Below are 27982 nucleotides of genomic sequence, written 5' to 3' on the forward strand. Positions count from 1 at the left end.
AAACTAATATAAAAAAATATTTTAAGCTGATCATGTTTTTTTTGAAGAATAGAATAAATATCCTCATTTTGTGTGTGTGTCCATGGAATACTTTCAAGCAGAGAAAAGGCTTAGTCCTCCATCTTATGGCCTAACATTGGTGCTTCTTCAGGTTATTTTGAAGATGAATGAGATATCAATTCACCCAAATATCATCCTTGATAAAAGGAAGGTGATATTTGGAGGAATTAAAGAGCTTGTTGAAAGTTGCATCCCTCATAAATGACATCTAGATTTATACAGTTTATTTATTTATTTACTTGCTTATTTTGAGACGGGGGGGGAGGGAGACAGCAGGGGAAGGGGCAGAGAAAGAGAGAGAGAAGCCCAAGCTGACTCTGCACTGACAGTACTCTTCACAATGTGGGGCATGAACTCACAAACCGTGAGAAACTGAGCTGAAATCCAGAGTTGGACACCTAACCGACTGAGCCACCCAGGTGCCCTAAATGACATCTAGATTTATATCAAAGTTTCTTAACGACCTATCATAGATATTTTTATTATTGCCATAGAGGTAGCAATGCCTCTTTAAAGAATTGACCGAGTAATTTTATGAGTATAAAAGACAGTTGAGGGAAGAAATTGTGTTCTGCCTTACAGGTATTTTGTGGCTGTCAGAAGAGTTACATGTGTTATCTATCATCGTCTTGGTCATGTTCTCAAAAGTTTAGACAAGGATATAGAAGAATGGATGTAGGAAATTGTTCATCCTTGACTGATTTCATTTTCTTGGGAATTACCAATAACCCTGGGATGAAAGCAACCCTATTTACAATGTTTCTTGTTATTTATCTCATTAATCTTTTTGCAAACCTCGGAATGATTATTCTAATTAGAATGAATTCTCATTTGAACACACCAATGTACTTTTTCCTTAGCCACCTCTCTTTCTGTGACCTCTGTTATTCCACAGCTATTGGGCCCAAAATGTTGGTAGACCTTCTAGCCAAAAATACATCAATCCCTTTCGTTGGCTGTGCTCTGCAATTCTTGGTCTTCTGTACGTTTGCTGATTCCGAATGCCTACTGCTGGCGGTGATGGCCTTTGATCGGTACAAGGCCATTAGCAACCCCTTGCTCTACACGGTCAACATGTCCAGCAGAGTGTGCTTCCTGCTCATGGCCGGGGTTTACGTGCTGGCAACGGCAGATGCTTTGATACACACGACACTAACATTCCGGTTATGTTTCTGTGGATCAAAGGAGATTAATCATTTCTTCTGTGATCTACCTCCACTCTACCTTCTTTCCTGCTCAAATACAGAGATCAATGAGTTGGCATTATTCACATTTTTTGGCTTCATTGAACTGAGTACCATTTTAGGAGTCCTTATCTCTTATTGTTATATAATCCTATCCGTCCTGAAGGTCCATTCTGCTGAGGGGAGGTTCAAAGCTTTCTCCACCTGCACCTCCCACTTAACTGCTGTTGCAATTTTCCAGGGAACCATTCTCTTCATGTATTTCCGGCCAAGTTCTTCCTACTCTCTTGATCAAGATAAAATGACCTCCTTGTTTTACACCCTTGTGATTCCCATGTTAAACCCACTGATTTACAGCCTGAGGAACAAAGATGTGAAAGAGGCCCTGAAAAAAATAAAAATTAAAAGATGGTTTTAAATATCACATGCACACACACACACACACACACACACACTTTGTGGTTATAGTTTATATAAAATTATATTGCATAACAGAAGAGAAATAAAGTTGTCTCGAAAACTTTAATTGAATAAGATGAGTTTGTTTTGAAACCCTATCACAATAATATTGCAGTTCCTTATATATATCATACTTTATTATGCATCTAGATTTTGTATACGGTACTCTTTCTTTGTGGAAAACTTTTCGCACTTTTCTCATTTTGCCAGATTTTTATTTGTTCATTCTTTCATTCATTCAAACATTAATTTATTATACTTAGATTGAGTGTGTGCTTACTAAGTGAACTTGGGTATTTAAATGCTTTGTATCCCATGGCATATCCAGTAGTTTCTATACTAACGAATCTTGTAATCTACTCAAGGTAACCAACATTACCTAACTAAGCACCAAATAATTCATAACTTTCAAATTCATCATGAAGTAAAAAAAACAGGGGGCTTTATCCACAGAAAATGTCTAAATCTAGTATAAAAGAAAGGCTTCATTGGCTGGAGATATTGAGTCTCAAAAGATCTCAAAAGATGCAAGTTGGATCTTGGAGAAGTAAAGATAGTAGGCAGTGTATCTGACAATCAGAGAGGTCTTGCGGTGGCCAAGTCATGACTTTTAAAAGTAAAGAAGTTGTGGTTGCCAAAACATGGATGGACCTTGAAGGCATTATGCCGAGTGAAATAAGTCAGACAGAGAAAGATAAATATTATATGATCTCACTTGTTTGCGGAATCTAAAAAAGCTGGACTCATAAAAGCAGAGAGTAGAACAGTGGTTGCCAGGAGCTTGGGGAGTGGGCAAAATGGGGACACGTTGGTCAGATAGTACAAACTTTCTGTTATAAGCTGAATAAGCTTCGGGGGACATAGTGTGCAGTATGGTGACTACAATTAACAATACTGTATTGCATAATTGAAATTTGCTAAGAATTTGTTCTTAAATGTTCTCAACACGATATAAAGTTGGTAACTATGTAAGGCAACGAATGTGTTTATTAACGTTATAGCAATGATGATTTCACCAAGTAGACATATATCAAAACTCACCTTGTACCCTTTTAAAAATTCCCAATGTTATATGTCAATTTGATCCCAAGAAAGTGGGGGAGAAGAAAAGGAATCAAAATGGTTAGGTTATAAAGAACAGCGGAAAGGGCTTTGGGCATCATTGTGCTGTAATTATCAAAAATCAGTTCCTCTACCAATCCTCCAGGGAAATTTCCTTCCTTTCTTTTCTCTTCTCTGTCCTGGATAAATGTCTCTTTTTGTAATACATAGTAAAACCTCTCCCTTAAACACTGTTTTAATATCATTCTGTTTACTAAATAATTGCTTCTAATATGTGGTTGGGAGCATGCTTTGTCAAGAATTGAACACTTTGGGGGCACATGGGTGGTACCTGGGAGGCTCAGTCAGTTAAGTGTCTGACTTAGGCTCAGGTCATGATCTCATGGTTCATGAGTTCGAGCCCCATTCTGGGGTCTGTGCTGACAGCTCAGAGCCTGGAGACTGCTTCAGATTCCCTGCCTGCCTCTCTCTCTCAGCCCCTCTCCCACTCACACTGTCTCTCTCTCTCAAAAATAAATAAGCATTAAAAAATTAAAAAAAGAATTGAACATTTTGTTTGTATTATCCAAATACTGTTATCCAAATACTGTTTGTATTATCCAAATATCCCTGCTTACTGTATGGGACACAAAATGGAAAAAAAAAATTAAATGATAAATTAAAAACACCAGGCAACATTTTTGAATGTTTATTAGAAATTAGTAACACAATTATATAACTGTAAAGTATGTAGTCGGAATATATATATATATGCAATTTATTATTATACTGTTATGCTACATATTATATTATATTATATTATATTATATTATTATATTATATTATGTTATGTTATGTTATATTATATTTTGTTTTCTATAACTTTTGAGGAAGTACATAAAATGATTGTGGATACCAAGATAATGAGTCTGTAAACACCTACATATTAGTTACACTAGAAACAAAGAGCATTTATGTGTGTATGTTCTTGATATTGGTCTATTTGAACTTTCTCTGTCTTAATTTCTAATGACTAAAACAACTTGTTGAAATAGCATGGGAATATCCTTATATTTAAAGAACCATATCAGACCCAAAGACACTCTTAATTATCCATTACAATTTTTGAGGCTAAAAACTACTGAATTTCTTAGATTTTGTAGCTGCTACTTTTAAATAGTTTTGTGAGCAAACATTTTAGAGTGGAAGAAACAATTCCTCTCCTTTTTCAGAGGGCATTTGTGGAACCCTGTGACCTGTCACTGGGTGTCATGCTGGAAAAGAAAAACTGTGAAGAAATTTATTTATTAATAAAAGGTTTGAAAGGTTTTCATCTGTACCATATTTTCTCAATGAACACAGGCACTTTTAAAATTAAGAGCAGCAGCATGGAAGAAATCATTGCTTAAAATATTTGTCCAAAAAAAGAGAGTGTGAGTGGATTGCTACTTAAAATTAGAGAATTTTAATATGCAATCTGATTAACCAGCATTGCTCCCTTAGGACAGCCACCATATTTTCCAGTATCTGAAGACTGATTTGATCTACATATTAACTGTTTTTTCAGATCTAGTGGGTGTGAACGAAGAAATAGGAACTTCTACACCCCAGAAATGGAATTCCAAAAATAGAATTGACTGACTCAACTAATTTTGGGTTACCTCTCCCTAAATTTGAAGCCAGGTAGATAATACCAATTTCAGAGAGCCAAGTACTTGTCAGTGTGACCCTTTTTAGTGGCCAGTTACGCAAATTCAGAATTTCCTAGGCACTTCAGAGAGTGGATATCCAACTGCATTGGTATTCAAGAAAATAAAAATGAATATGTAAATGTAGTATATTCTGATTCGCATATAGAAGAGCAAAATATGTAAACAATTGAAATGCCAAGTATTGATGACGATATGGAACAATCGTAGCTCTTACACCCTGACAGTAGAAAGCAGAATTGGCATTTTACTTTGCAAAACCGTATGCTTATGTCTGCTCGTGCTGGCCACATAAATGTCTTATGACCTAAAAACTCTATTCCCAGATTTATGCTGAGGTGAAATGAGTGAGTATGTCTGCCCAAGACATGTGTGCAAATATTCCTCATCGCATTATTATCATTAGCATCAAACTGAAAACAACTTAGATCAACACAACAGGACAAGAGTTAACAAAATTTTTTCCTAAAGTGTTAAGTGCGGCATATTTTAGGGTTTGCAGGCCATAAATTCTTAGTCACAGTCCCTTAGGATGGTCCGTGTATTGCCAAAACAATCCTCGACCATATATAAATGTATATAAATAGGAAGTGTCTCACGTCCAAACATACTTTGCGCTATAGTTTGACTGTTGCTCTAGAGGAGATAAGTTATTTCATGACATGTTAGCACACTGGGAAACGACACAGCAGGGAAGTGAACTCACTGCTTCCATGCGCAACAACATGGAGAAATTTCACAAACATACTGCTCCACGAAATGAGCAAAGTAAAAAAAAAAAAAAAAAAACAAAAAAAACGTGTAAAAGCTGTGTATACTTTAAGAACTTAAAACTAACCTAGCTTGCTAGACGTCACCTTGCGGTGGTTCTCGGGACGAATTCTACAGACGCTAGTAACGTTCTCCTTTGGAGTGAAGGAAATTTTTGTTTCTGAAAATAACTGCAGTATACATCCTGAGAAAGTTTCTATAAGTAGATTATACTCTAAATATATTTCCCAAACACATAGTGTATTTTCTACCATATCGTAAGCAACCTCAGGGTTGCTTAACCTAGGTTAACAACCTAGGTTGTTTAACCTAACAGTTCCTTGTACACAGTATGTGTTCTTAATATATCTGCAAAATTGATGTAGTGCCCGCATGTCATAGAATATCTTAGTACACATTCTTCACGTTATTAAAAATTCTGACTTGCTTGCAGACAATGCCTTTATCCACCTGCAGGAACTTCTAGTCTTTCCTCCAGCAGCAGGGAAACTCAGTGTACTTTGGTACCATCATCATGCCAGGAACCCTTTGTCATAATACTCAATGTGACAGGACGGACAACTATTTTCTGAAGAAGGTGATCTTTTAGGTAGATGGTTGCCTACCTCCTACTGCTTGAGTATCACCAAGGTGATCCAGAAACCCCTAATTATACATAAATTTTTCTCGCTTGCCTATAATTGATGTATAGAATTTCTCCTAAAAACATTCTTTTTTCAGTTATTTATAACTCTTTCTCCTTTTTTAAGTTTTTATGCTTTATTTTATACTAGAGAGAGAGAGAAAATGGGGGGAGGGGCAGAGAGAGAGGGAGGCACAGAATCCGAAGCAGGATCCAGGCTCTGAGATGTCAGCACAGAGCCCGATGTGGGGCTCAAACCCATGAACCGTGAGATCATGACCTGAGCTGAAATGGGACGCTGAACTGACTGAGCCACCCAGGCTCCCCTGTAACTCTATTCTTTTAAAAACAATTTAACTAGTTGTTTTTAAGTTTATTTATTTTGAGAGAGAGAGAGAGAGAGAGAGAGAGAGTGAGGGAGGGGCAGAAAGAGAAGGAGAGAGAGAATCCTAAGCAGACTCAACACTGGCAGCACAGAGCCCAACACAAGGCTGGAACTCACAACAGGGGAGATTGTGACCTGAGCTGAAATCAAGAGTCCAGTGCTTAACCAATGAGCCACCCAGGTGTCCCTTTATAACTCCATTTTTAAGAAAACCGAGATCCATTAAGGTACCTAAGTTATAATAATAATGTAGCTATACAAGCTCAGATTTAAATCATGGGAAGGAGGAGAGTGAAGGGAAGTTAGTTTACATGGTCTTGAGGAGAAACCCTGTTTTAGAGGCTAAAGTTAGGTCCTGGTTGAACAAAATGGAACCTGTGGGATTTTCACATCCTTCTACACAGGGAAGCATCTGAGGAAACAATTAACTCGAAAAGAATCAGAAGAAAGGACTGAGGACAATTCCACATCCTCTGAATAAGTACCAAGGAAGTAAACAATGGCAGAAAATGTCTTGGGTAACAAAAATGAATCCGTTTCTTAATTTTAACTGGTGGGCAATTAGTAGCAATTAGTTACATGGTTTGAGCCTTGCCTCAACGGTATCTCCCACACGAATACTTTTGTTGCCTCAGTACTGGGACCATCACACAAAGAATGACAAAGGAATATATGAAAGCATCAAAAATTGTCACTGAGAATCATTTTTCCCAAATTTAAAAGTATACTAATTTCATTGTGGAGAGTTCTAGCTTTATAGAAAGCAAGAAACAAAAACAATACACTAATAAGAGAAAAAAAAAAAGCAGAAGAAATCCTGTGCTCCTGCTAAGTCCCAGATAAAGTTTCTGATTAAACAGGAAAGTACCGGACTACTCAAGAACATAAGCTAGTATATGCCTAACACATCTTAGTTTCTTTCCTCCTCAAGTTTTGCATTTACTGGTTTAGGAGCAATTAAATGAACTGCATTAAAGCTCAGAAAATACAGCTGATGTGCGTGATTATTATACATTATCTGGAGACATTTATCAACAGTAGATATTCAATGAATGCATAGCAAGCTGTGATATTTAGGTGTCCTGTCTTGATTAGCATGTTGTAAAATGCCACTCAGAACATGGCCACTAAAGAGAGCATCCCCTGCGGCTACCACAGAGCGCAAATTCAGAGGCCACTGATTTTCTTATTATGTATTTGCTCTCTGGAATCCTGCAATGCAGCCACCTTCCACATTACTTTCTCATCACACCAATGTCAGTGACGTTCAAGAGTTCAGCTTAATATATATTACAGACCACGCTTCCATCTGGTGACCCTCCTTATATGCTGCCTTCAGCCATCAATCACACAGGCTGGAATCCTGCTGCATTAGAGAACCAACTTAGAGGAACTTGAAGTTGCTTAGAATCCTGGAAATCTGTCATCCCCGGTTTTGTTCATTTCCAAATGAGACTTTAGGGTAAACACACTTGAGCATTCCCTGAGATTAGCCATGAGAATTATTTCTGGAGAGAGATTTATTTCCTGATGCTGTCATCAGGAATCTATCGAGAGCGAGGGTATTGCATCCAGAAAAGCCTAGTATCTGTGAGACTCCAGATGCCCATGTCTGCATCCGTATGAGAAGGTTGTTAATAACCAGTTAGAATACATAAGATAGCATATTAAATACGTGATATTTTATAGTAGTGAAAGACGTAATATATGAAAAAATGGTCTTTATTCCCTTAAGTCCATTTTGAAGGATTTCCATATAGAAACACAGCATTTGATGAATTATGGATGCACACTTTCATTTATCTCAAGTTATTTATGATATAAAAAATTGCATATTATATGGAAGAGAAAATTTTCCTTACTTCTCTCCCACATTCTCTGGTCGGTCTAATAATTAAATCGACATAAAACAGACTAACAGGAGAAAAATGTGTAATTTCATATGCTTGGAGCTCATAGAAACACAAGACTCGGTGACCAAAGCAGGCAGCTTTTATACATTCTACACAAAGGAAAAATACAGCGTGAAGAACTGGAAAGTCAAAGAAGTTTGGGCTTCGGGGAGCAAATTAGTAAGGAAGTAATAAAGGTTTCTTTATACAGCCCTTTCTATTCTGACTTTTTCTGGTGATAAAGATGTCTCTGTCCCTTCTGGTACAGGGAAGGCACTTTTCACTTGGGACATTTAGTCTCTTCTTTCGGGGGGAAAAAGAGAGTCAGTGTGTCCTTCTTTCATCTAAGAAAAATATCACTAGTTCAGTTCTAGATAATAATATATTGCTGTGGTTTTCTTATTTATATTTAATTTTCCCTTAATTTAATTTAATTTTCCCTACATTTAATTTAAATTTAATTTAATTTTTTCATAAAAACAAAAATGTTCCCCTCTGGTAAACAAAATTGTGTCATTTATTGTGGAGACAAATCTTAATTAACTACACATTGTTACCACATAGTGAATCAGGACAGACTTTAGAGATGTAAGTCCTAAGGGCTATCGAACAAAAATGGTATATTCTCTTCTTACTCAGTTTCAGAAAGAAATAACACATTATCAATCATTTTTGTTCAGGTCGACTTTTCTCCAGTTAAACACAGATCCATATTCTTTTTATGATAAAGACAGGAACTCAAAATAAGGGTTTTATGGTGATGCTGTATGTATTTAATGCATATTTATAAGTTTTAAAAGCAACCCCTATCTGTTAAATATGGCCAAAAAATGTTTTTGACTTGAATTCAGATATATACATATATATATATATAGAGAGAGAGAGAGAGAGAGAAAGAGGGAGAGATATTTATATATCTATCTATATCTATCTATATGTGTATATCTATCATCTATCTACATATCTATCTATGTATCATCTCTCTATCATCTCTCTATCTCCCTGTGTGGGTGAGAGAGAGTGATAGAAATGACTATAAAAAGGCTATACCTGCCAATCATTAATCAGCATAGAAAGAATATCCTAACAGTTTCATACATAAACTACATACCATATTCTTTCTTGCTATTTATCTATTTCATCTGTCTCTGCTCTAGCTTCTGAAAATAAAAGCAGTGAATCCACTTATTGAGACGCCATATATACAGCATATATTTGAAGGACCATGTAAGACTCAAAGACACTCTTAATCATTTGCATTGTAGAAGTTAAAACCAGTGAATGTCTTCAGTTTTTTAGCTGCGACTGCAAAATGTCTTTGTATGAAAACATTTCAGAATGGAAGTAAAGCCCAAGGAGACTCTCAGGTTTTCAAAGGACATTTATAGGATGCTGTGACTTCTCACAAAGTATCATGCTGAAAAAATATCTATGGAGAATTTTGTTTTATTTTTTATAAAGCGCTTCAAAGGTTTCCACCTGTATGATCTTTTTCCATTTAACACATACTTTTATGGAGCTCTTACTTATAAGTAGCAGCACAGTAGAAAATATCGTTTGAAATAAATTGTTCAAGAAGAATGGGCTGTCACTGGATTACTACTAATTTAGAGTATGTAAACTTATAATCAGATTAACCCATCTCTCTCCCTTATGTCAGCTATATATTATAGCATCTAAAGGCTGATTGATCTAGGTATTGGCTGTTTTATCAGATCGAGTGGTTTTTAACTACAGAATAAGACATTTTAATCCCTAAAAATGGAATTACAAAAATAGAATTGAGAGATTCAATTAATCGTGGGCCTCCTACGTGTGAATATATGAAATTGAACAACACATTCTGGAAAATATTTTTTAAGGAATCGTGACTCAAATAGAAGCTTGGGCAGATGGCCTATAATGACTATCTTGGCATTTTTACATAAATAGGAAACACCACATTAAAAGGCTTTATATATTCTAGCCTGTCTACTTCAACCCTCATTTTAGTCTCTCTACATCATATCCTTCTCACACATTCCCAAAGACTAAAGGCAAATAGCTGCTTCCAAATGCAGTATTATCAGGGCCAAGGGGAAGTCTTTAAATATGGTGACATAAGAGGCTCAACACCCTGCTTCCCACGGACACACCAAATGCATAGCTACACATGGTACAATTCCTTCTGAAAGAAACCAAGAAACTAGCTAAATGACTCCTGCACATCAATTAGCAAAAACAAATACAATTGTGGGTCTTTTGTAAAAATGAAGTGGTACAACACAAGTGTACTTTTTTTTCCAAATTTTTATTTAAATTCTAGGTAGTGAACGCATTGTGTAATATCGGCTGCAGGAGTAGAATTGAGTGATTCATCACTTACAGACAACACCCACTGCAAAACACAGCAAGTGCCTTCCTTCATACCCACCGCCCATTTAGGTCATTCCCCGCCCCCCATCTCCCTCCATCAACCCTTGGTTTGTTCTCTGTTGTTAAGAGTATCTTATGGTTTGCTTCCCTCTCTCTCTTTCTCCCTTCCCCTATGTTCATCTGTTTTGTTTCTTAAATTCCACATATGAGTGAAATCATACAGTATTTTGTCTTTCTCTAATGACTTATTTCACTTAGCGTCATACTCTCTAGATCCATTCACATTATTGCAAAGGGCAAGATTTCATTCTTATTGATGGCTGAGTAATATTACATTGTGTGTGTGTGTGTGTGTGTGTGTGTGTGTGTTCACCACACCTTCTTTATCCATTCATTAGTTGATGGACATTTGGGTTCTTTCTATAATTTGCTTATTATTGATGATGCTGCTATAAACATTGGGGTCATATAGCCCTTTGAATCAGTATTTTTGTATCTTTTGGGTAAATACTTAGTAGTGCATTTGCTGGGTCATAGAGTATTTTTATTTTTAACTTTTTTGAAGAACTTCCATACTGTTTTCCACAGCAGCTGCACCAGTTTGCATTCCCACCAACAGTGTAAAAGGGATTGCTTTTCTTCACATTCTTACCAACATCTGCTGTTTCCTGTGTTCATTTTAGCCAACCTGACAGGTTCATTTTAGCATCTGACAGGTGCTATTTCATTGCGGTTTTGATTTGTGTCTCCCTGAGGATGAGTAATGTTGAGTATCTTTTCATGTGTCTGTTCCTCATCTGGATGCCTTCTTTAGAAAAATGTTGTCGATATGTCTTCTGCCCATTTCTTAACTGGTTTATTTATTTTTTGGGTGCAGAGTTTGATAAGTTCTTTATAGATTTTAGATACTAATCCCACGCAAACTTTCAGAAAGCAGGAGAAAACTCCACAATATTACATGTCAATTGTATCTCAGTAAAACTAGGAAATCATACCCTCTTTGAAATACATAAATGAAAACACAAACCCAAACACACACAATACACACATATGTATGAAAATATAAATGGGATTATTTTATGTATGTTTTAATTTTATTTTCTTAGTGGATAATTTTTCCCCTCATTACTTCATTCCACACATCGATCTCAAGTATGCTACATCTTTTTTTTTCTTATTTTCTCATCATGGTCATTCATTAGTGACTATATGATCATCATTTGCTTTCCAGAAAATAGTGTATAATACTGTATAATTCATTGCATGTTAAATTTCCCAATTAACTGTAGTCTTTTGCAAATCCTTCTACACCAATACAAAGGGCACCAATGTATTCCTTTTAATGATTTTATAATGTTGTTAATATATTTATTCCCCTATTTGTGAACATCTCTTTGTTTCTAGTTTTGACTACTATTAACTTCATTAAAATAATTACATTTGTAAAAAGTATACACCGCTTGAAAGCTGGTCCCAGAATGACAATTATTTTTTCCATACTGTATTCATCAAAGCAGTCAAAGTCCAGCCCAATTTAATAGGAAGGGGTAAAGATATCATGTGTCCATGATATCAAACGTCAAAGAATTTGAAATCATCTTTAATTAAACACGACTACCATCAATCAGTTGTAGAACCTTGAAAATTCTCATTTTCTCATTTTTTATTAGTTTTTCATATATTCAAATTAAATACATAAGTGTGTGTGAATGAATTTTTCTTCTACTTGCAAGTACACACTGAACAAAATGAACTAATCGAAAAGATAGTTGAGGGGCACCTGGGTGGCTCAGTTGGTTGGGTGTCTGACTTCAGCTCAGGTCATGATCTCACGGTTCATGAGTTTGAGTCATGCATCAGGATCTGTGCTTACAGCTCATACCCTGGAGTGTGCTTCAGATTCTGTGTCTCCCCCTCTCTCTGCCCCTCCCCTGCTCATGCTCTATCTCTCAAAAATAAATAAACAATTTTTTTAAAGGAGGGCACTGGTGATGAGCACTGGGTGTTTTATGTAATTGACGAATCACCGGATTCTACTCCTGAAACCAATACTGCATTGTATGTTAACCAACTAGAATTTAAAAGAAAATTTGAAAATAAAAAAGAAACAAATAGAACCTTGTTTTTTCTTAAACCTTTTTCATGCACACATGTACTTATGATCTATATTAGCTGAAACAGTCCAAAAGAGCCTCTTTATTCCAACTATTTATCGCCCACCAGCCTATCCGCTTAAAATACTTAAGAACAAAGTTTCAGTTTGTACAAGTGCTGGTGCTAGGGCTGCAGGATATACACAAATTAGCCCATTGCAGTTGTTATTATGAAAGAGCTTATAAGGTAGTCAAAGATACATATCTGAATAAAATAAAGATAGTGCAAGAAACAGTAGGCTATGTATAGTGGATGTGATGGTCATAAAATACTTTTTAAGTGTATATATGTCATAGACTCTAAGTCTAAAGTTCTTTCTTGGCCAGTAAGAAAGCAGATGCAGGATTAAAATGCAAGAGATGGCCAATGTCCAGAAAAAGACAAGGTCCCCGAATAAAGGTTCTTGTCCTGTTTTTATTAGGATCAGCAGGCTTATAAACATGGTGATGGACGTGCACAAAGGGACAATGAAACTGTGAACATTAACTCATGGATGTGAAGGAAAGGGGGGTCTTGAAGACATTCGGGGTTAGGGGTTTGGGTTAATACAAAACAAAATCCTGGCACTGGCAGCCGGGCAGAAGGTTGTTTACAGCAGACATGAGGCACCACCTCTGTTTATCTTAGCCAGCCTAGGGGATGAGACAGATAGAGTGAGTAACTTCAGGGTCAACAAGGCACCTTTTCTTTTGCTAATCAGCTCCACTCTGGGCAGCTTCACATGCAGCGCAGCAGCAGTCTATAGCCCTATTTACCTGTTTACCTAACTTGGTCCTTCCCTCCTGTGAAAGCAATTTTCTGCTATACTACTAAGTTGGGGGACGCTTTCGCCCTGACTACCTAATCTTGCTTACTTCATATACCATTGTATTGGGGGCCTTTGCCCCCCTTCACTATTCTGGAAACCTTTGTCCCCCCCAACTCTATTCTGGGGCCTTCGCTCCCCTTCTTTATCCTTATTCCCCTAATCTTGTTTACCTAAACTTGGGTGTGAGCATCCTATAGCTTTGTAATTCTTTGTGCCTTTTTAACGCATTGGTACAAGCCCAGGGAATTCCTAAACTTGTTCCTCACATATTTACTTATTTTGAAAGAGAGAGTGCAAACAGCAGGGGAAGGGCACAGAGAAAGGGAAAGAGAGAGAATCCCAAGCAGGCTCCACACCAGCAGCATGGAGGCCAATATGGGGCTTGAACCCATGAATCATGTAATCATGACCTCAGCCAAAACCAGGAGTCAGACACTTAACTGACTGACACACCCAGACACCCTTAGTCATAAAGTAATTCAAACTTATTAATTTAGTATATATTTAATGGAATAGATAGTAACTAACAAAGTAATTAAGTAGGAGGCCTATTTGAGTTTCATTAGAAGTCCGATCTGATTGGAGGAAGATGGTATAGACTCAAGGTAACAACGAATCATACTATAAAAATCATTTTACCTTCCTAACGATGACCCATTTGGTTCAAGAGCGAAGAATTTAAATTCAGCCTTTGTGGAAATTGTTGCAACATTCACGGGAGAAAATACAGAACTAGATATCTAATTGGATGCTTCTATATAATATAGAAGCATGAGCACAGAGGCCTGAGATATTTAAATCCCAAATGACACTGAGTAAAAATAAAATACAATCTGTCTGCAGCATTCAGCTATCAGGGGCCAGCACAGAAAGGCTTGCCCATCACAGGTAGTTTCTGAGTCACTAAATTTAAATAATCAACAAAAAAAAAGTTTATATTTGGAAAAATGAGGAATCAAATATTTTTAAAAGTGTAAATGATTATTTTACTCATTTCCTTTGGTTAATCTGCAATCAAATGGCAAAAAAAAAAAAGAGGTATTTCTCATTTAAGTAGGGTGAATCCATTCATTTTGAGTAGCAAATAAACAGTTTTACTTATTTGTATCCTAATCAAAATTTATATAGATAGATAGATATGAGGTTTTTTACTCACTGTGAAAGGGTATATGCACACTTAAGATTTTTTTCTACTTTTTTTTACCAGTAATAGTTGAGATATCACTACACAAATACTAATTTGTGTAAATTGAACCCATATGAACCACATATGATATTTACTGAAATCTAAAAGACAATCAGTTATCATCCATATTTCAGTTTTCATATATCAGTAGAAAGACGGGTACATGCATACACACTCACACACACACACGGAAGCCTATAAATCAAAGGTATGTTTATTACTCTTGTTTTCCTCTTTATTTTTAACAAACAAGTCAGTTTTAAAATCCAGAGATGGAAATGTATGTGTTAAATTCTGCTGTATCCACCTGTTTTCAATATTCTTTTTTTACTGGTCAAGATAAATGTCTTTTGGCATGAGACCACTCTTGCATGTAAGTAATATAAACGTGGCAAAGTGGTAATATATAACTAGAGAAAGGTTTATTAAGATATATCTAATGTCTCAGTGAATACTAAAAACAATGTGGGTGGAAATAGTCACAAACATGTTGTTCATTATTCTTAAATCAGAGATACGTTCATTGTTTCAAACTTAATAAGTCTTAAATAAATCATGGTTTCTTTTTTCTAAATGTTTATTATTTATTTTGAGAGACAGAGAGTGCGCACAGGCTCGTGAGTGGGTGAGGGGCAGAGAGAGAGAGTGAAAGAGAGAAATCCAAGCAATCTCCACTCTCTCCCTATAGAGCCCAACTCTGTGCTCAATCTCAAGACCATGAGATCATGACCTAAGCCAAAATCAAGAGTCCTATGCTCAACCCACTTAGCCACCTAGATGTCCCAAACAAATTATGATTCTTAGAGAATTCAATAAATTTAATCATTTTATGGTCAATTAGGTATTTGTTTTTTTTAAATTAAAAAAAAAAAATATATATATATATATATATATATATATATATATTTATTTTTGAGAGACAGAGTGTGATCAGGGGAAGGGCAGAAAAAAGAGGGAGACACAGAATCCAAAGCAGAATCCAGGCTCTGAGCTGTCAACACAAAGCCCAATGTGAGACTCAAACTCACAAACTTTGAGACCATGACCTGAGCCAAAGTCAGGCACTTAACTGACTGAGCCACCCAGGCACCCCAATGAGATATTTATTTTTAAAACACAAGAATTCATATTCCAACTTTGTTTTTAACTGAAGTGTTACTTGTGTATTATATTTGATCTGTAATGACTGACTATTGACTTAAAGCAATGAAAGTGCACATAAATGATATATCTTATGGATGATACCTAAATTTACAATCAAACTTTCTCTAAATTCTATATCCAAACACTTTAACTTCTGCCAGCAACATAACCATGAAACTTGTCGGGACTACTGTCTCAAGATTAAGACCGTAAAAAACATAATGTGTTGAAATAAATCCTTTGTGATTTACAGATGGTATTTTTCTGAGTGTTAAAACTTTTTTTTTGAGTGTTTATTTTTCTGAGTGTTAAAATTGAGAGTTAAACCTGTGTTCTACCATTTCTTGATCATTTCTGTAGCATTTTGGAAGAATAAAGAAGAATGGATGGAAAAAAATTGCTCTTCTGTGAATGAATTCCTTCTCCTGGGAATTAGCAATAACCCTGGAATTAAAGTGACCCTATTTATCACATTTCTAGTTGCTTATCTCATCATTCTGGTTGCAATCCTTGGGATGATCATTTTAATCAGAATGGATTCCCAGGTTCACACACCAGTGTATTTCTTCCTCAGCCACCTCTCCTTCTGTTATTCTACAGCAATTGGACCCCAGATGCTGGTAGGTCTCACTGCAAAGAACAAGTCAATTCCCTTCTATGGCTCTGCTCTGCAATTCTAGATCTTCTGCACCTTTGTAGATTCTGAGTGTCTACGGTTGGCAGTGATGGCCTTTGATCGCTACAAGGTCATTAGCAACCCCTTGCTCTACACGGCCAACACATCCAGCAGAGTGTGCTTTATGCTTATGGCTGGGGTTTACATGATGGGAATTGTAGATGCTTCTGTAAATACAATATTAATATTTCACTTATGTTTCTGTCAGTCAAATGTGATCAACCACTTATTCTGTGATGTCCCACCTCTCCTTTTGTTATCTTGCTCAGATACCCAAGTTAATGAGTTAGTGATATTCACCATTTTGGGCTTCATTGAGCTGATTACCCTTTCAGGGCTCTTTGCGTCTTACTGTTAGATCATCCTGGCAGTGATAAAGATCCACTCTGCTGAGGGGAGATTCAAAGCTTTCTCCACCTGTGCCTCCCACTTAACTGCTGTTGCAACTTTCCAGGGGACCCTGCTCTTTATGTATTTCCGGCCAAGTTCTTCCTACTCTTCCTACTCTGATCAAGACAAAATGACCTCCTTGTTTTATACCCTTGTGATTCCCATGTTAAATCCTATGATTTACAGCCTCCAGAACAAAGATGTGAACAAAGCTCTGAAAAAAAATTAAAAATAGACGGTGGTTTCATTGAAAACTTATATGTATGCATTTTTTTCTCACAATCTTACACTATAAATCATGGAAATCAGAATTGTTTTGGCTATAATCGTGTGATTCAATAAGTATTTATAACATGTACCAGCCATGCCAAAATGTGTCATTCCCTAAATACTCCAGGCTTCATTTTATACCTTGAGTTTATGTTGGTACTCCTTATTTGTGTGAAATTTTCAGATTCCGAGTTTGCCAAATTTTTGTCTTCAGTCTTTCATTTGTGTATGAATTTAATTTTCTAAATGCTATTGAGTATTTTCTAAGTACCTTTATGTGCTTTGAATTTCATGGTGAATCCAGCAGTTTATTTACTAATAAATCTCATTGCCTAATGGAAGTTACAATTTTAATTAACACTCAGATTATTTAGAAAACCATAATTACCCATAATGTAAAAAAAAGAAAGAAAGAAATGCTAAACACTATAAAACCAAAGTACATTTTTCAAATATAGTGAAGGAAATTGTTGTTTGAGATGACTTCAAATCCACTTGTTTATGACAAAATAAAATTGTTTTTGAGAGTAAAGTTGTTTTGATATAAAGATATCAAAAGGATATAAGGATATAAGGATGAAATAGGTTTTTCAGGATTTTGTTATCTCATATGTTTTTACTGATAATAACTCAGTAGCTCAGCTGATGAAGGGCCCCCCTGGGAGCTTATTAATAAACACACATGAAGAATCAACTATGGCAAAGGAGTACTTAGACTCTAAATATTGATTCTTGTGAGGACCACCTAAGAGTGTTCTGTCTGAGCAAGGCTACAATATATATCTCTGTGTGTATTGCAGCATTATTTACAATAACCAAGGCATGCAAGCAAGCTGGTGTCCATTAATAAATGAACGGATATAGAAGGTGTGGTGTATATATACAATGAAATATTATTCAGCTGTAAACTAGAATGAGATCTTGCCACCTGCAGTAACATGGACAGACATAGAGGACGTTATGCTAAGTGAGGTCACTCAGACAGGGAAAGACAAATACCGTATGATTTCATGTATATATGGAATCTCAAAAAACAAGTGAATAAACAGGCAATCAAAAGGCAGAAAAGAAACTCATAAATGCAGAGTTTTGTTGTTTGCCAGAGGGGAAGTGGGGGCGGGGGAGGTGTGCAAAATTGGTGAAGGGGATTAAGAGGTGCACACTTGCAGTTATAAATAAGTCACAGGGAGGAAAAAATACAGCGTAGGTGATAGAGCCATTCATATTGTAGTAACAGTATCGGCAACAGATGATGACTACACTTAGTGCGAGCACTGAGTAATGCACAGAGTAGTCACATGACTGCTGCACACCTGAGCCTGATATAACATTGCACATCAACTATACTCAATAGTAATTTTGTTTTAATTAAATTTAATTAAAATAATATCTCTCCAATGACCTCGGGTCAATAAGCTCCTGCCTGGTAACGGTGACTCTTCCACTGGCGGTGGCAAAAGCCAATAGCCAGGTAGCAGCAGCCTGTGCAGAAAATCATCCTGCCCATGATGCTCATGATGAGTGATTCTGTCATTCCCTAGCAACGTGCTCTAGCAACAGGGGACTGTTACTTTTGCACTGGCAACCGGACGTCAGCTCAGGATTGGCTGAATCGTCTCTCCTGAGTACCAGCTCCCCTAAAGGTGCACTTCGACTAAATTTGAACTCCATTCCTTTCATCTCTCCCTGCCTGGAGCACTAGTGTGATTAATCTGTCATTCACTGGAGTATATTATCCTTTATTGGCTTATTTGGAGACATTATCGTGTATGCTATTGCCTAGTGAAACTCCCACCGTGAACCTACATTAAATACATTGCTGGCAAAGACAAACCAGTCTCTGAGCATTAATTTGCTTCCCAAGCGAAACAGAAGTTGAAAAGTAATTCTTGCAAATTCAGACAATTAGTCTGGGATCTAAAAGATAAGTAGGAATTCGCTGAGAGATGCACTAGGTAGAGAAAGCATTCTATGCAGATAGATCAGCAACTAGAGGGTCCCCAGGGGGACAGGACCACGTCATTTCTGTGGAATTTAAAGAAAACCAGTAAGGCTGGGCTGTAGTGCTACCATTCACAACTCAGTCACTTCCTCTAGGGGCTTTTCTTCCCTCTAGCACTCGCTAAGCTTGGGTCCCACACCACCCTGAGCCTGGGAACGTTGTTGAATCTACTCTGTTTCCTAAATCGTTACCTTCAAGGTGGGGTAATGAATACTCAGAGTTTAAGGACTGGGTATTTTCATCTCTTTACTCAAGCCCCGCTATAGCATCTGGGTAAAGAAAAAATGAAAAAACATTCAATAACAATTAACCTTTTGGATGTTTATTCATGGGAAGTAAAAGAAAAAATTGCTGAGGTCAAGTATGTGCCTTAAATACGTTTTTGTATCATATACGTAAGCACGTAAAGTAGTTGTGGATGCTAAACGTAAGGGAAGCTTAAAGGCATATAAGTTACTTGGGAAAATAATTAAACCAAAGAACTCTCATCTGGGCGTTCACAAGGATTTGACAACTTAATGTGGTTCTGCTCCAGTTTGTGCATGATCACATTGAGACAGGGAATTGGAAGGGACCCCGTGAGAGAAAAAGCTGCTTCTTTTCCGGCTTCCATTCTTGCGAGCACCTGCACCCCACCCCATCTACACATGCCTTGTAATGTAAATAACATATGTCCTCCTTGTAAGGGGCAAAGATATAATGATATCTTTGGAGGCTTCCAGCATAGTAGATTATATCTAAGGAAAGACTGAGCAGAGCCATCATATGCCTACTCCAGGCCACTGCAGTTCTCTTGAGACCAAGATGCCTGGTTTCAGGGAATGAGTGATTCCTGAAAAAAACCTGGACCCTCATCCAGAAGGCGTCCAGAAGCCTGAGAAGACACGTGCAGCAGACCACAACTGCCAATAAAAACTCCAGACCCCAAGCGAAGATGAGACTCCCTCTTTTCCTTTCCAAGTGCCCTGGGTGTTCCATTGGTATCTATATATATCTTCAATAAACTCTGCTTTCACTTCCTGCTGGCTCAGGTTTGATTGCTTTTCTATGTAAAGCCAAGGACCCTCTTAGCTGATCTCCTGGGACTCCCTTCTGGTTCTGGATGTGACCTGCCTGTACCAAAATCACCGAAGTATCACGTTTAGTAAGCAGGGACAAGGGCATGCACTTGAAGGACCAGACGAGAATCAGGGCACTCTTAAATGTCTGCTACAATTACATAAACTAAAAGTCACTCAATGGCTAGGACTACCTAGGTGCCATTGTAGAAGGCTTTGGTGAAAACACTTCAGATTCCCAGTAAAAACCAAGTAGGACAATGAGGCTCCTCTCTTGTCCAGGGTGATATTCTTTCTGACATTCTGAGACATGGTATAGGAAGGTATAGAGGTAAAAAAAAATACATAACTAAATAAAACAAGGGGGGGGATGCTTCCTTTAGTCAAAATATCTCCTCAATTAGACAATGCTATTCAGACATTTTACCTATCAGTTAGGTTCTTTCATGAAATACAGCATGGCAGGAGTGTAATTTAATCAGAACAAAGCCCAGACACAGATGGGTGTCAATCTTAGAAGCACAAAGATGCCATCTACCAACACATTGCCCCTTCATAGGACAACTGTAATGTATTTAAGCTCGGATTTGATCTACATATTGGCTCCTATAAGCCAATCTAAATCTGATGTGTGAACTAAAAAGAAGGAGATGTAGGGCACCTGAGTGGCTCAGTTGGTTAAGAATCTGACTTCGGCTCAGGTCATTATCTCACAGTTTGTGAGTTTGAGCCCCTCATCGGGTTCTCTGCTATCGGTGCAGAGCCCCGTTCAGATCCTCTGTGTCCCTCTCTCTCTGCCGCTTCCCTGTGTATATTCTCTGTCTTTCTCAATAATAAAATAAACATTAAAAAAAGAAGCAAACGTTAATTCCATTAAATGAGGCACTGTAAGCTCAATAAACGAGTGTCTAAAAATAGAATCAACTGATCTATAAAATTTGCAAAATCCCTGTGCCTAAATCTGTGAGAGTGGGAGACATGTAACTGCTTCACGGAAACTGGGGAATTCAAGAGTGAACGAGGGCTAATAGGCTGCCAAAGATTTCTGTCTTGATTGTCCACAGAAAATCAGAGAAAGTTAGCATCAAAATATTTTATGTTAACTTCTGTAATCCAATCCTCACCATTTCCTTTACCATCTATATCTGTAACTCACATACTTCTCAGAGCATACCCGCCACCTGTTGGCAGGAAATGTAACTGTCCCAGTAAGACATTATCAATGTCTGCATGTGATGAGCCAATAACACATGTCCATTCCTTCATCTCAGTTCCTTATTTCTACACAGACACTGGCATCTTTAAACATAAGCAGATTAATGTGCATGTGTAATTACACAAGCAATTATTTCTATATTGTGAAAAGCTTGGCAAAATTTGCTAAATGCTGTACTGCTTCTCACTACTTTGCTAAGTGCCTTTAGAGGCAGCAAATTTAACCTAGTTTGATATCCTCCCTAGAAAAATGCTATGAACCAGAGAAGCAACAACAACGTTGGGTCTGACTCTATTCCCAACTCACTATAATTGTGACCTTTAACAAATCACGTTTCCTCGTAGGATCTCAGCTCCACCCTGTCAAAAGAGGAGTTTCAACTGGATAATCTTTATTGTGTGTTCCAGGTGCCACATTCTCCATCTATATTGATTTGATTCTATCAATGAATAATGCACAAGCCTACTTCTATCTGTGGGAAGATTAAAAAAAGAATAACAGACGGGTGGCAATATATTCATACCAAAGGACTACATTACATCACTGGGTCAACTTGACCCAAAATAAGGGTGGTAATAAGGACAGACAGCATGAGTTACAGAAACCCCAATACCATTAAGCTGGACTCATTTAACTTTCCTTCTGTTCTGGCATTTTGACTTTAAGAGACACTTAATAATAGCAGATGCCCAACTTTATTAGTCATCAGGAAACCACATATTCTACCTAATGGCTAATATTAAAATGACAGACAGCATTAAGTGTTGGTGAGGATGTGGAACAGCCAGACGACTCACACACTGAAAGTGTGATAGTGGAAATATGGATTGGCATGCTTCTTTAGAAAACCATATGATGATATTTATTAAATCTAAATTTTATACAGACGTGTGTGCACACATTTCCAAATCCTGGTCTTATATGCCTGGTCTTATATATGTCCCAAAGGGAGTACAAAAATGTTCAAAAAACATTTTGTGTATTGGTAAAAAGAAAACAACTCAATTGCCTATCAACATTAAAGTAGATAAATAATGGTATTTCTGTACAAAGAATATTATTCAATAATGGGAATAAACGTACTGCAACTGAGGAAATATCATGAATGGATTGCCCAAGTATGTTGTTCAATAAAGCAACACATATTGTAAGCATCGGCATAAGCGTGATTCAAAAATATACTAACCTGATATATCGTGATAAAAGTCAAGAAAATATTTACTTCTTGGGCTAAGTGAATAAAAACTTAGGAGGGAGCATGTAGAAGTCTTTGTTGATTCTGGTTTTGTTCCCATTCTTGGTCTGGGTCCTGGTTGTACAGGTGTTTGTTGTTGTTGTTGTTGCTTTAATTCATCTAACAGTATGTTTATTATTTAAGCATTCTCCATATGTATATTCCACATCAAAAAGACTTTCCAGGGGTGCCTGGGTGGCTCCATCTGTTAAGCGTCTGACTTCAGCTCAGGTCATGATCTCACACTCTGTGAGTTAGAGCCCTGCGTAGGGCTCTGCACTATCAGCTCAGGTCAGAGCCTGGAGCCTGCTTCCAATTCTGTGTCTCCTTCTCTCTGCTCCTCTCCTACTCTCTCTCTCTCAAAAATAAATAAACATTAAAAAAATTTACAAAAAAAAAAAAGACTTTCCAAAAGCAGGCCTATTCACCTTTAGATTATAAGAAATTGCAGAATGTTATTATAAAGTTTTATCCCTAGACATGCTTTATACACAATAAATCTGGTCTATTTTTAAAAATGAATGGAAAAACTCTCAGAAGATATTTCAGTAAATAATTATATCTTTTGTTGTTGAAAAAAAGCAAAGATGTCTTATTCAATCCATAAGCACTCCGAATCCTGTTTAAAGCAACAAAGGGACTCAGTGAACCTGGTTTTCTCAGCTGCCATTATCATGCATAAAACTTTTTCATAGTGACCCATAACTCAGGGCCATTCAACTATTTTCTTTTTTATCTTATCTTATCTTATCTTATCTTATCTTATCTTATCTCATTTACATTTATTTACTTATTTTGAGAGAGAGAGAGAGAGAGAGAGAGAGAGAGAGAATCCCAAGCAGGCTCCATATTGCCATTGTAGAGCCCAAAACAGAGCTGAAGACCAGGAACCGTGAGATCATGACCTGAGCTGAAGTCGCACACTTAACCAACTGAGCCTCCCAGGCCCCCAGGGCCATACAACTATTTTCTAAAGACAGGAATTTTTAACTAGACAGCTGCCTTTATAGGATTACATATAGAAGCTCAGTGGCATCAGGGAAGTCATGTAGACACAGATTTTTTTTCCCATTTGCTCGTGTCTCATGTCTTAAATTCCAACTGCCAATTTTTCGTAATGTGAGAAAGCCAACTTCAATTAAAAACAAATCCCTTTAGGATGGTAATCATCCAATTTGTAATAATAATATAATCACTAAGGCTCAGATTTTAATGGAAAACTTTGGAAGGAAGTTAGACTAACTGGTCCACAGGGGCAGTCAAGTTGAAGAAGGTAAATTTAGGTTCTATCTACACTGAGTGCAACCTGAAGAAATTTGTTTTCCCTGGAGACAGAGAAGCATCTGATGAGAAAATGAGTTTGGAAAAAAAAAAAAAAGTTCTTGGGTAACACCAATTATTAATTGAACACACAGATTTGGCATTCACTGGATTTTTTTGAAGAAAGAAATTAACTGCAATAAGGCAAAATATAGAGCAAGAATACGTTATGTAAGTTATAACCAAAAGTACTCTTTAACAACACATAAGCATCTGTACTGACCAGCATCCTGCAATAATTCATCTATTATAAAATGTCCCTCAGAACAGGGCCAATACAGAGTGTTCCCCAAGATTGCCTGTTTGCACAACCTCAGGAGAATCATTTTATTTATTTTCTTGGCTCCTTAGATTTGTGAAATGCAGTGTTTATTTGACACATTTATATATTGGAGTTATTACCACCATAGCATTAATAACACCTGCATCCCATCATGTAATTTTTTTTTTTGTAGTGAGGACATTTAAAATCTACTCTCGGGGCGCCTGGGTGGCGCAGTCGGTTAAGCGTCCGACTTCAGCCAGGTCACGATCTCGCGGTCCGTGAGTTCGAGCCCCGCGTCAGGCTCTGGGCTGATGGCTCAGAGCCTGGAGCCTGTTTCCGATTCTCTGTCTCCCTCTCTCTCTGACCCTCCCCCGTTCATGCTCTGTCTCTCCCTGTCCCAAAAATAAATAAACGTTGAAAAAAAAAAAAATTAAAAAAAAAAATAAAATCTACTCTCATAGCAACTTTGAAGTATCTAATACAATATTGTAACTATAATCACAATGTTGTTCATTAGATCTTCAGAATGTATTCATCTTATAACTTCAAGTCTGTACTCTTTGACCAACATCTCCCAATTCCCATACCCCCATTGCCCCTGGTAAATATCATTCTACACTCTATAAGTCTCTGTGGGTTTGGCTTTTTTAGATTAGACTCATAAATCATACCATACAGTGTCTGTCTTTTTCTGTCTGGCTCATCTCACTTAGCATAATGCCTTGAAGTTCATTACCCTGTAGTCAAAAAACTATTAAGGGCAAGTTCTTTGAGTCTTAAAAATATAATGTTTATGAAATTCCAGAACGTTACTGATTATTTCTGGATCCCACTTTCAGTATAAGTATAATGAGGTTGTTAAAGACAGCTCAGGAAACACAAGATAATGCTAGAAATATACGATGATATATATGGATAAGCTAAATAATATAGGAAAACCACAAATAATTTGGTAAGATCTCCATACCTTTTCCATTACAAATTGAGTGCTAAAAAAAGTACATTTCTAGAAGAGAGAGTTGAGATGTTTTATAGGGCAGAATAATGGGAACACAGGTTTTAACTCCCTGTCCCAGCGAAGAAGTCCAAAGAACATTCAGGGACCAACATGGTTGACCAAGATACAGGAAGGTGGAGCATTACATTTGTATCTGTACCAGTGGGATTTGGGTAGGCACAAATTTCTCATCTCCGTTTCTCTCAATTCTCAAAGAACTGCCGTGAATAATGGCACACAAAACTTATTTTTCAATAAACAGAAGTTGGCTTTGTTTCAAAAGCATTATCCCAACACATTTTTTAAATAAAAAATCATCCTTGTACAGGTGAGTTATGTACGTAGAAAGGTTGTTTATTCCTCCTCTTTGTTGAACATCCACCAGCCTAACAACAGGAAAATATTCAATACCCCACATTTAGTGGGCTCATTAGTCATGCATATCCTATGCTAAAGGTTGTAGGAATGTGAAAAGACGTATGTATAAATAGATAAAGCACATAACTTGATGAAGAATGTACTAGGTGTAGTAGATGTTATACAGTTGAAATAGGGAAGAATCTGGCTCTGAAAGCAGGAAGTTAATCCACCGTGGGAAAAGTACACTCCCTGTAAAAGGAGATAAAGGAGCATCCTTATCATCAGAGAGAGGGAATTTAGGGCCATAAAGGCTACACAAAAACAAAAAACAAACAAACAAACAAACAAAAAAACCCTTGTTAATTCCACACTAATTTACTACCCCAAGGTCAAACCCCTTTGTCTTGTCAATTCTTCACGAATTTACCACTTCCTTGTCTAAAAGGTATAAAAGCTGCTTGATTTGGTTACTTCTTTGAGTGTCATATTTTTTATGGGGCTTCCATATGCAGGAAGTTAAGTGTGTTTTTCTCCTGCTAACCTGTCTTATGTCAATTTAATTATTAGACCACTGAAAGAACCTAGAAGGGAAAGGTTTTCCACCTGTACACAGTCAAAAAATCACTGAAATGGGAGTTGTTGGCGTGTACTTATGAGAAAGGAACCAAACAATGACGAATGAAAAAAACAATATACAGGATTATCCTGTTTCTAAATGGAAGGTAAAGGGGATGTTTCAGAAATGGAAGAAACTGAGCGAACAACGAAAAGGAACTGAAAATAATATTAAGTAGAAAATCTATTTGAGTTTAATTAGACATCAGTTTCACTGAAGGAGGGTGTAGATTCATAGTAACCATAAGCATAGACTTAGAATAAATTCTGGTAAACTTCTGGCATTGATCAATTTGTTAGGGAGTGAAGAATTGAAAGTTCAGCCTTTGATGCAGCATTCATTGGGGGGAAGGGGAGGAAGGAAATACAGAAGCAGAAGCCTAATTAGTCACACTCACATAACCCAGAAGAGCAAAGGCAGAGTCTTTAGAGATTAAAGCCCCAACAGTCACAAGGTAGAAATAAAATGCCATCTATTTATTGTTCATGTACCAGAAATAAGAACAGAAAGACGTTCATTTCAGGTAGGTTTCTAAATAACCAAATTTTTAAAAACTATATACAGACTGGAAAACACCTTACTTTTTTTTTTTTTTTTAAATTAGGAATCAAGTATTAAGGAATTTATAAATGAATCATTTTATATCTGCTTAAGTCAGTTAAATAAATTCTGCAACCTAACATCTAAACAATGATATTTCTTTATTAGACCTATGTGGATTTGGCCTCATTTGTCATTTGTATAAGGGTGGTAAAGCTTTTCCCTATTTATATTTTCTTCTAGGTCAATAAGCATACCATCACTTTCTATCTCTGTGTAAGTGATACTGTATATTTAAATGGCACATTTGCTCTAGTTTTATCAAAAATAATAGAGATAACACATTATGAACACTAATATATACAAATCCAAGCCCATATAGACCACAGGCCACAGCATTTAAGTCTAGAAAAATAAAAACGAGACCACCACTCACATTACCATTTTCATGCTCAACAGATACACACATACATAATGTGTGTGTATAAATTCAAGACTGAAGACTGTGTATCTCAGAAACATTTATTTTTCTTCGCCTTTTTTATTTTAATGGAAAAGACAACTGAAAATTCAAAGATCTGCAAATTTGCACATGATAGTCTGTTGTTTCCACTTCGTTTTATCACCTCTCTTTGTCTTTCAAGGTATTTGTCCTACAGCAAAAGTCAATCATACAAATGGATTCTCAGCGCTGTGTCAAACCAGTGAGGAAGAGTGATAGAATAGTTGTATAAAACATGTTCATATTTCAGTAAACACTAAAGTCAGCATACACCAAAATCTAACCCATACTAATTTTCATTCGTTATAGGCGGTATCACGGTGAGTGATAAAATCAATTACCTTTCCTCAAGAAAGCAACTTATACTTTTGTTTCTTTTCGTCCAATTCATATTATCCAGTATCTTCTGACACTTCCTAAAAACTTTGTAGTTCCTTTTATATGATTTTGGCTCTAGAGTGAACTCACAGTTCATTTGGATCTGCTACTTGACATTGGACAACAGAAGCCAAGGCAAGTAACATATTTCAAGAATGACATGTATTTAGAATTCAAGTTTATCACCTTTCTATCCCCAAAATTTTTAGTTTTTTATAACACAGCAAGGCTTCTTTAATAGGGACACTCACCGGACTCTTTTCTGAGGATAAAGAAGACAACATAAAATCACGTTTTGTCTTATGGTGTTTTGGGTACCCAGAAAAGCCAAAGCTTGATCTATAATTTGCTTGATCATTTTGGAAAGCAGTTTAGAACAAGCACAAAGA

General features: G+C 36.8%; 1 protein-coding gene and 1 pseudogene across 1 annotated transcript; both read left to right on the plus strand.

Annotated features, from left to right (window-relative positions):
• The first annotated feature begins 729 nt into the window (after positions 1–729).
• Positions 730–1662, plus strand: LOC121043827 (olfactory receptor 5W2-like). The gene has a single exon (XM_040495829.1). The coding sequence runs from the start codon at positions 730–732 to the stop codon at positions 1660–1662; it is 933 nt and encodes a 310-aa protein (XP_040351763.1).
• Positions 1663–16155: 14493 nt separating this feature from the next.
• LOC121043828 (olfactory receptor-like protein OLF2) lies at positions 16156–17086 on the plus strand (annotated as a pseudogene).
• The last annotated feature ends 10896 nt before the right edge of the window (positions 17087–27982 follow it).

Source organism: Herpailurus yagouaroundi, unplaced genomic scaffold, assembly GCF_014898765.1.
Source record: "Herpailurus yagouaroundi ecotype Mexico unplaced genomic scaffold, PumYag 187, whole genome shotgun sequence".
In the NCBI taxonomy this organism is placed as follows: domain Eukaryota; kingdom Metazoa; phylum Chordata; class Mammalia; order Carnivora; family Felidae; genus Herpailurus; species Herpailurus yagouaroundi.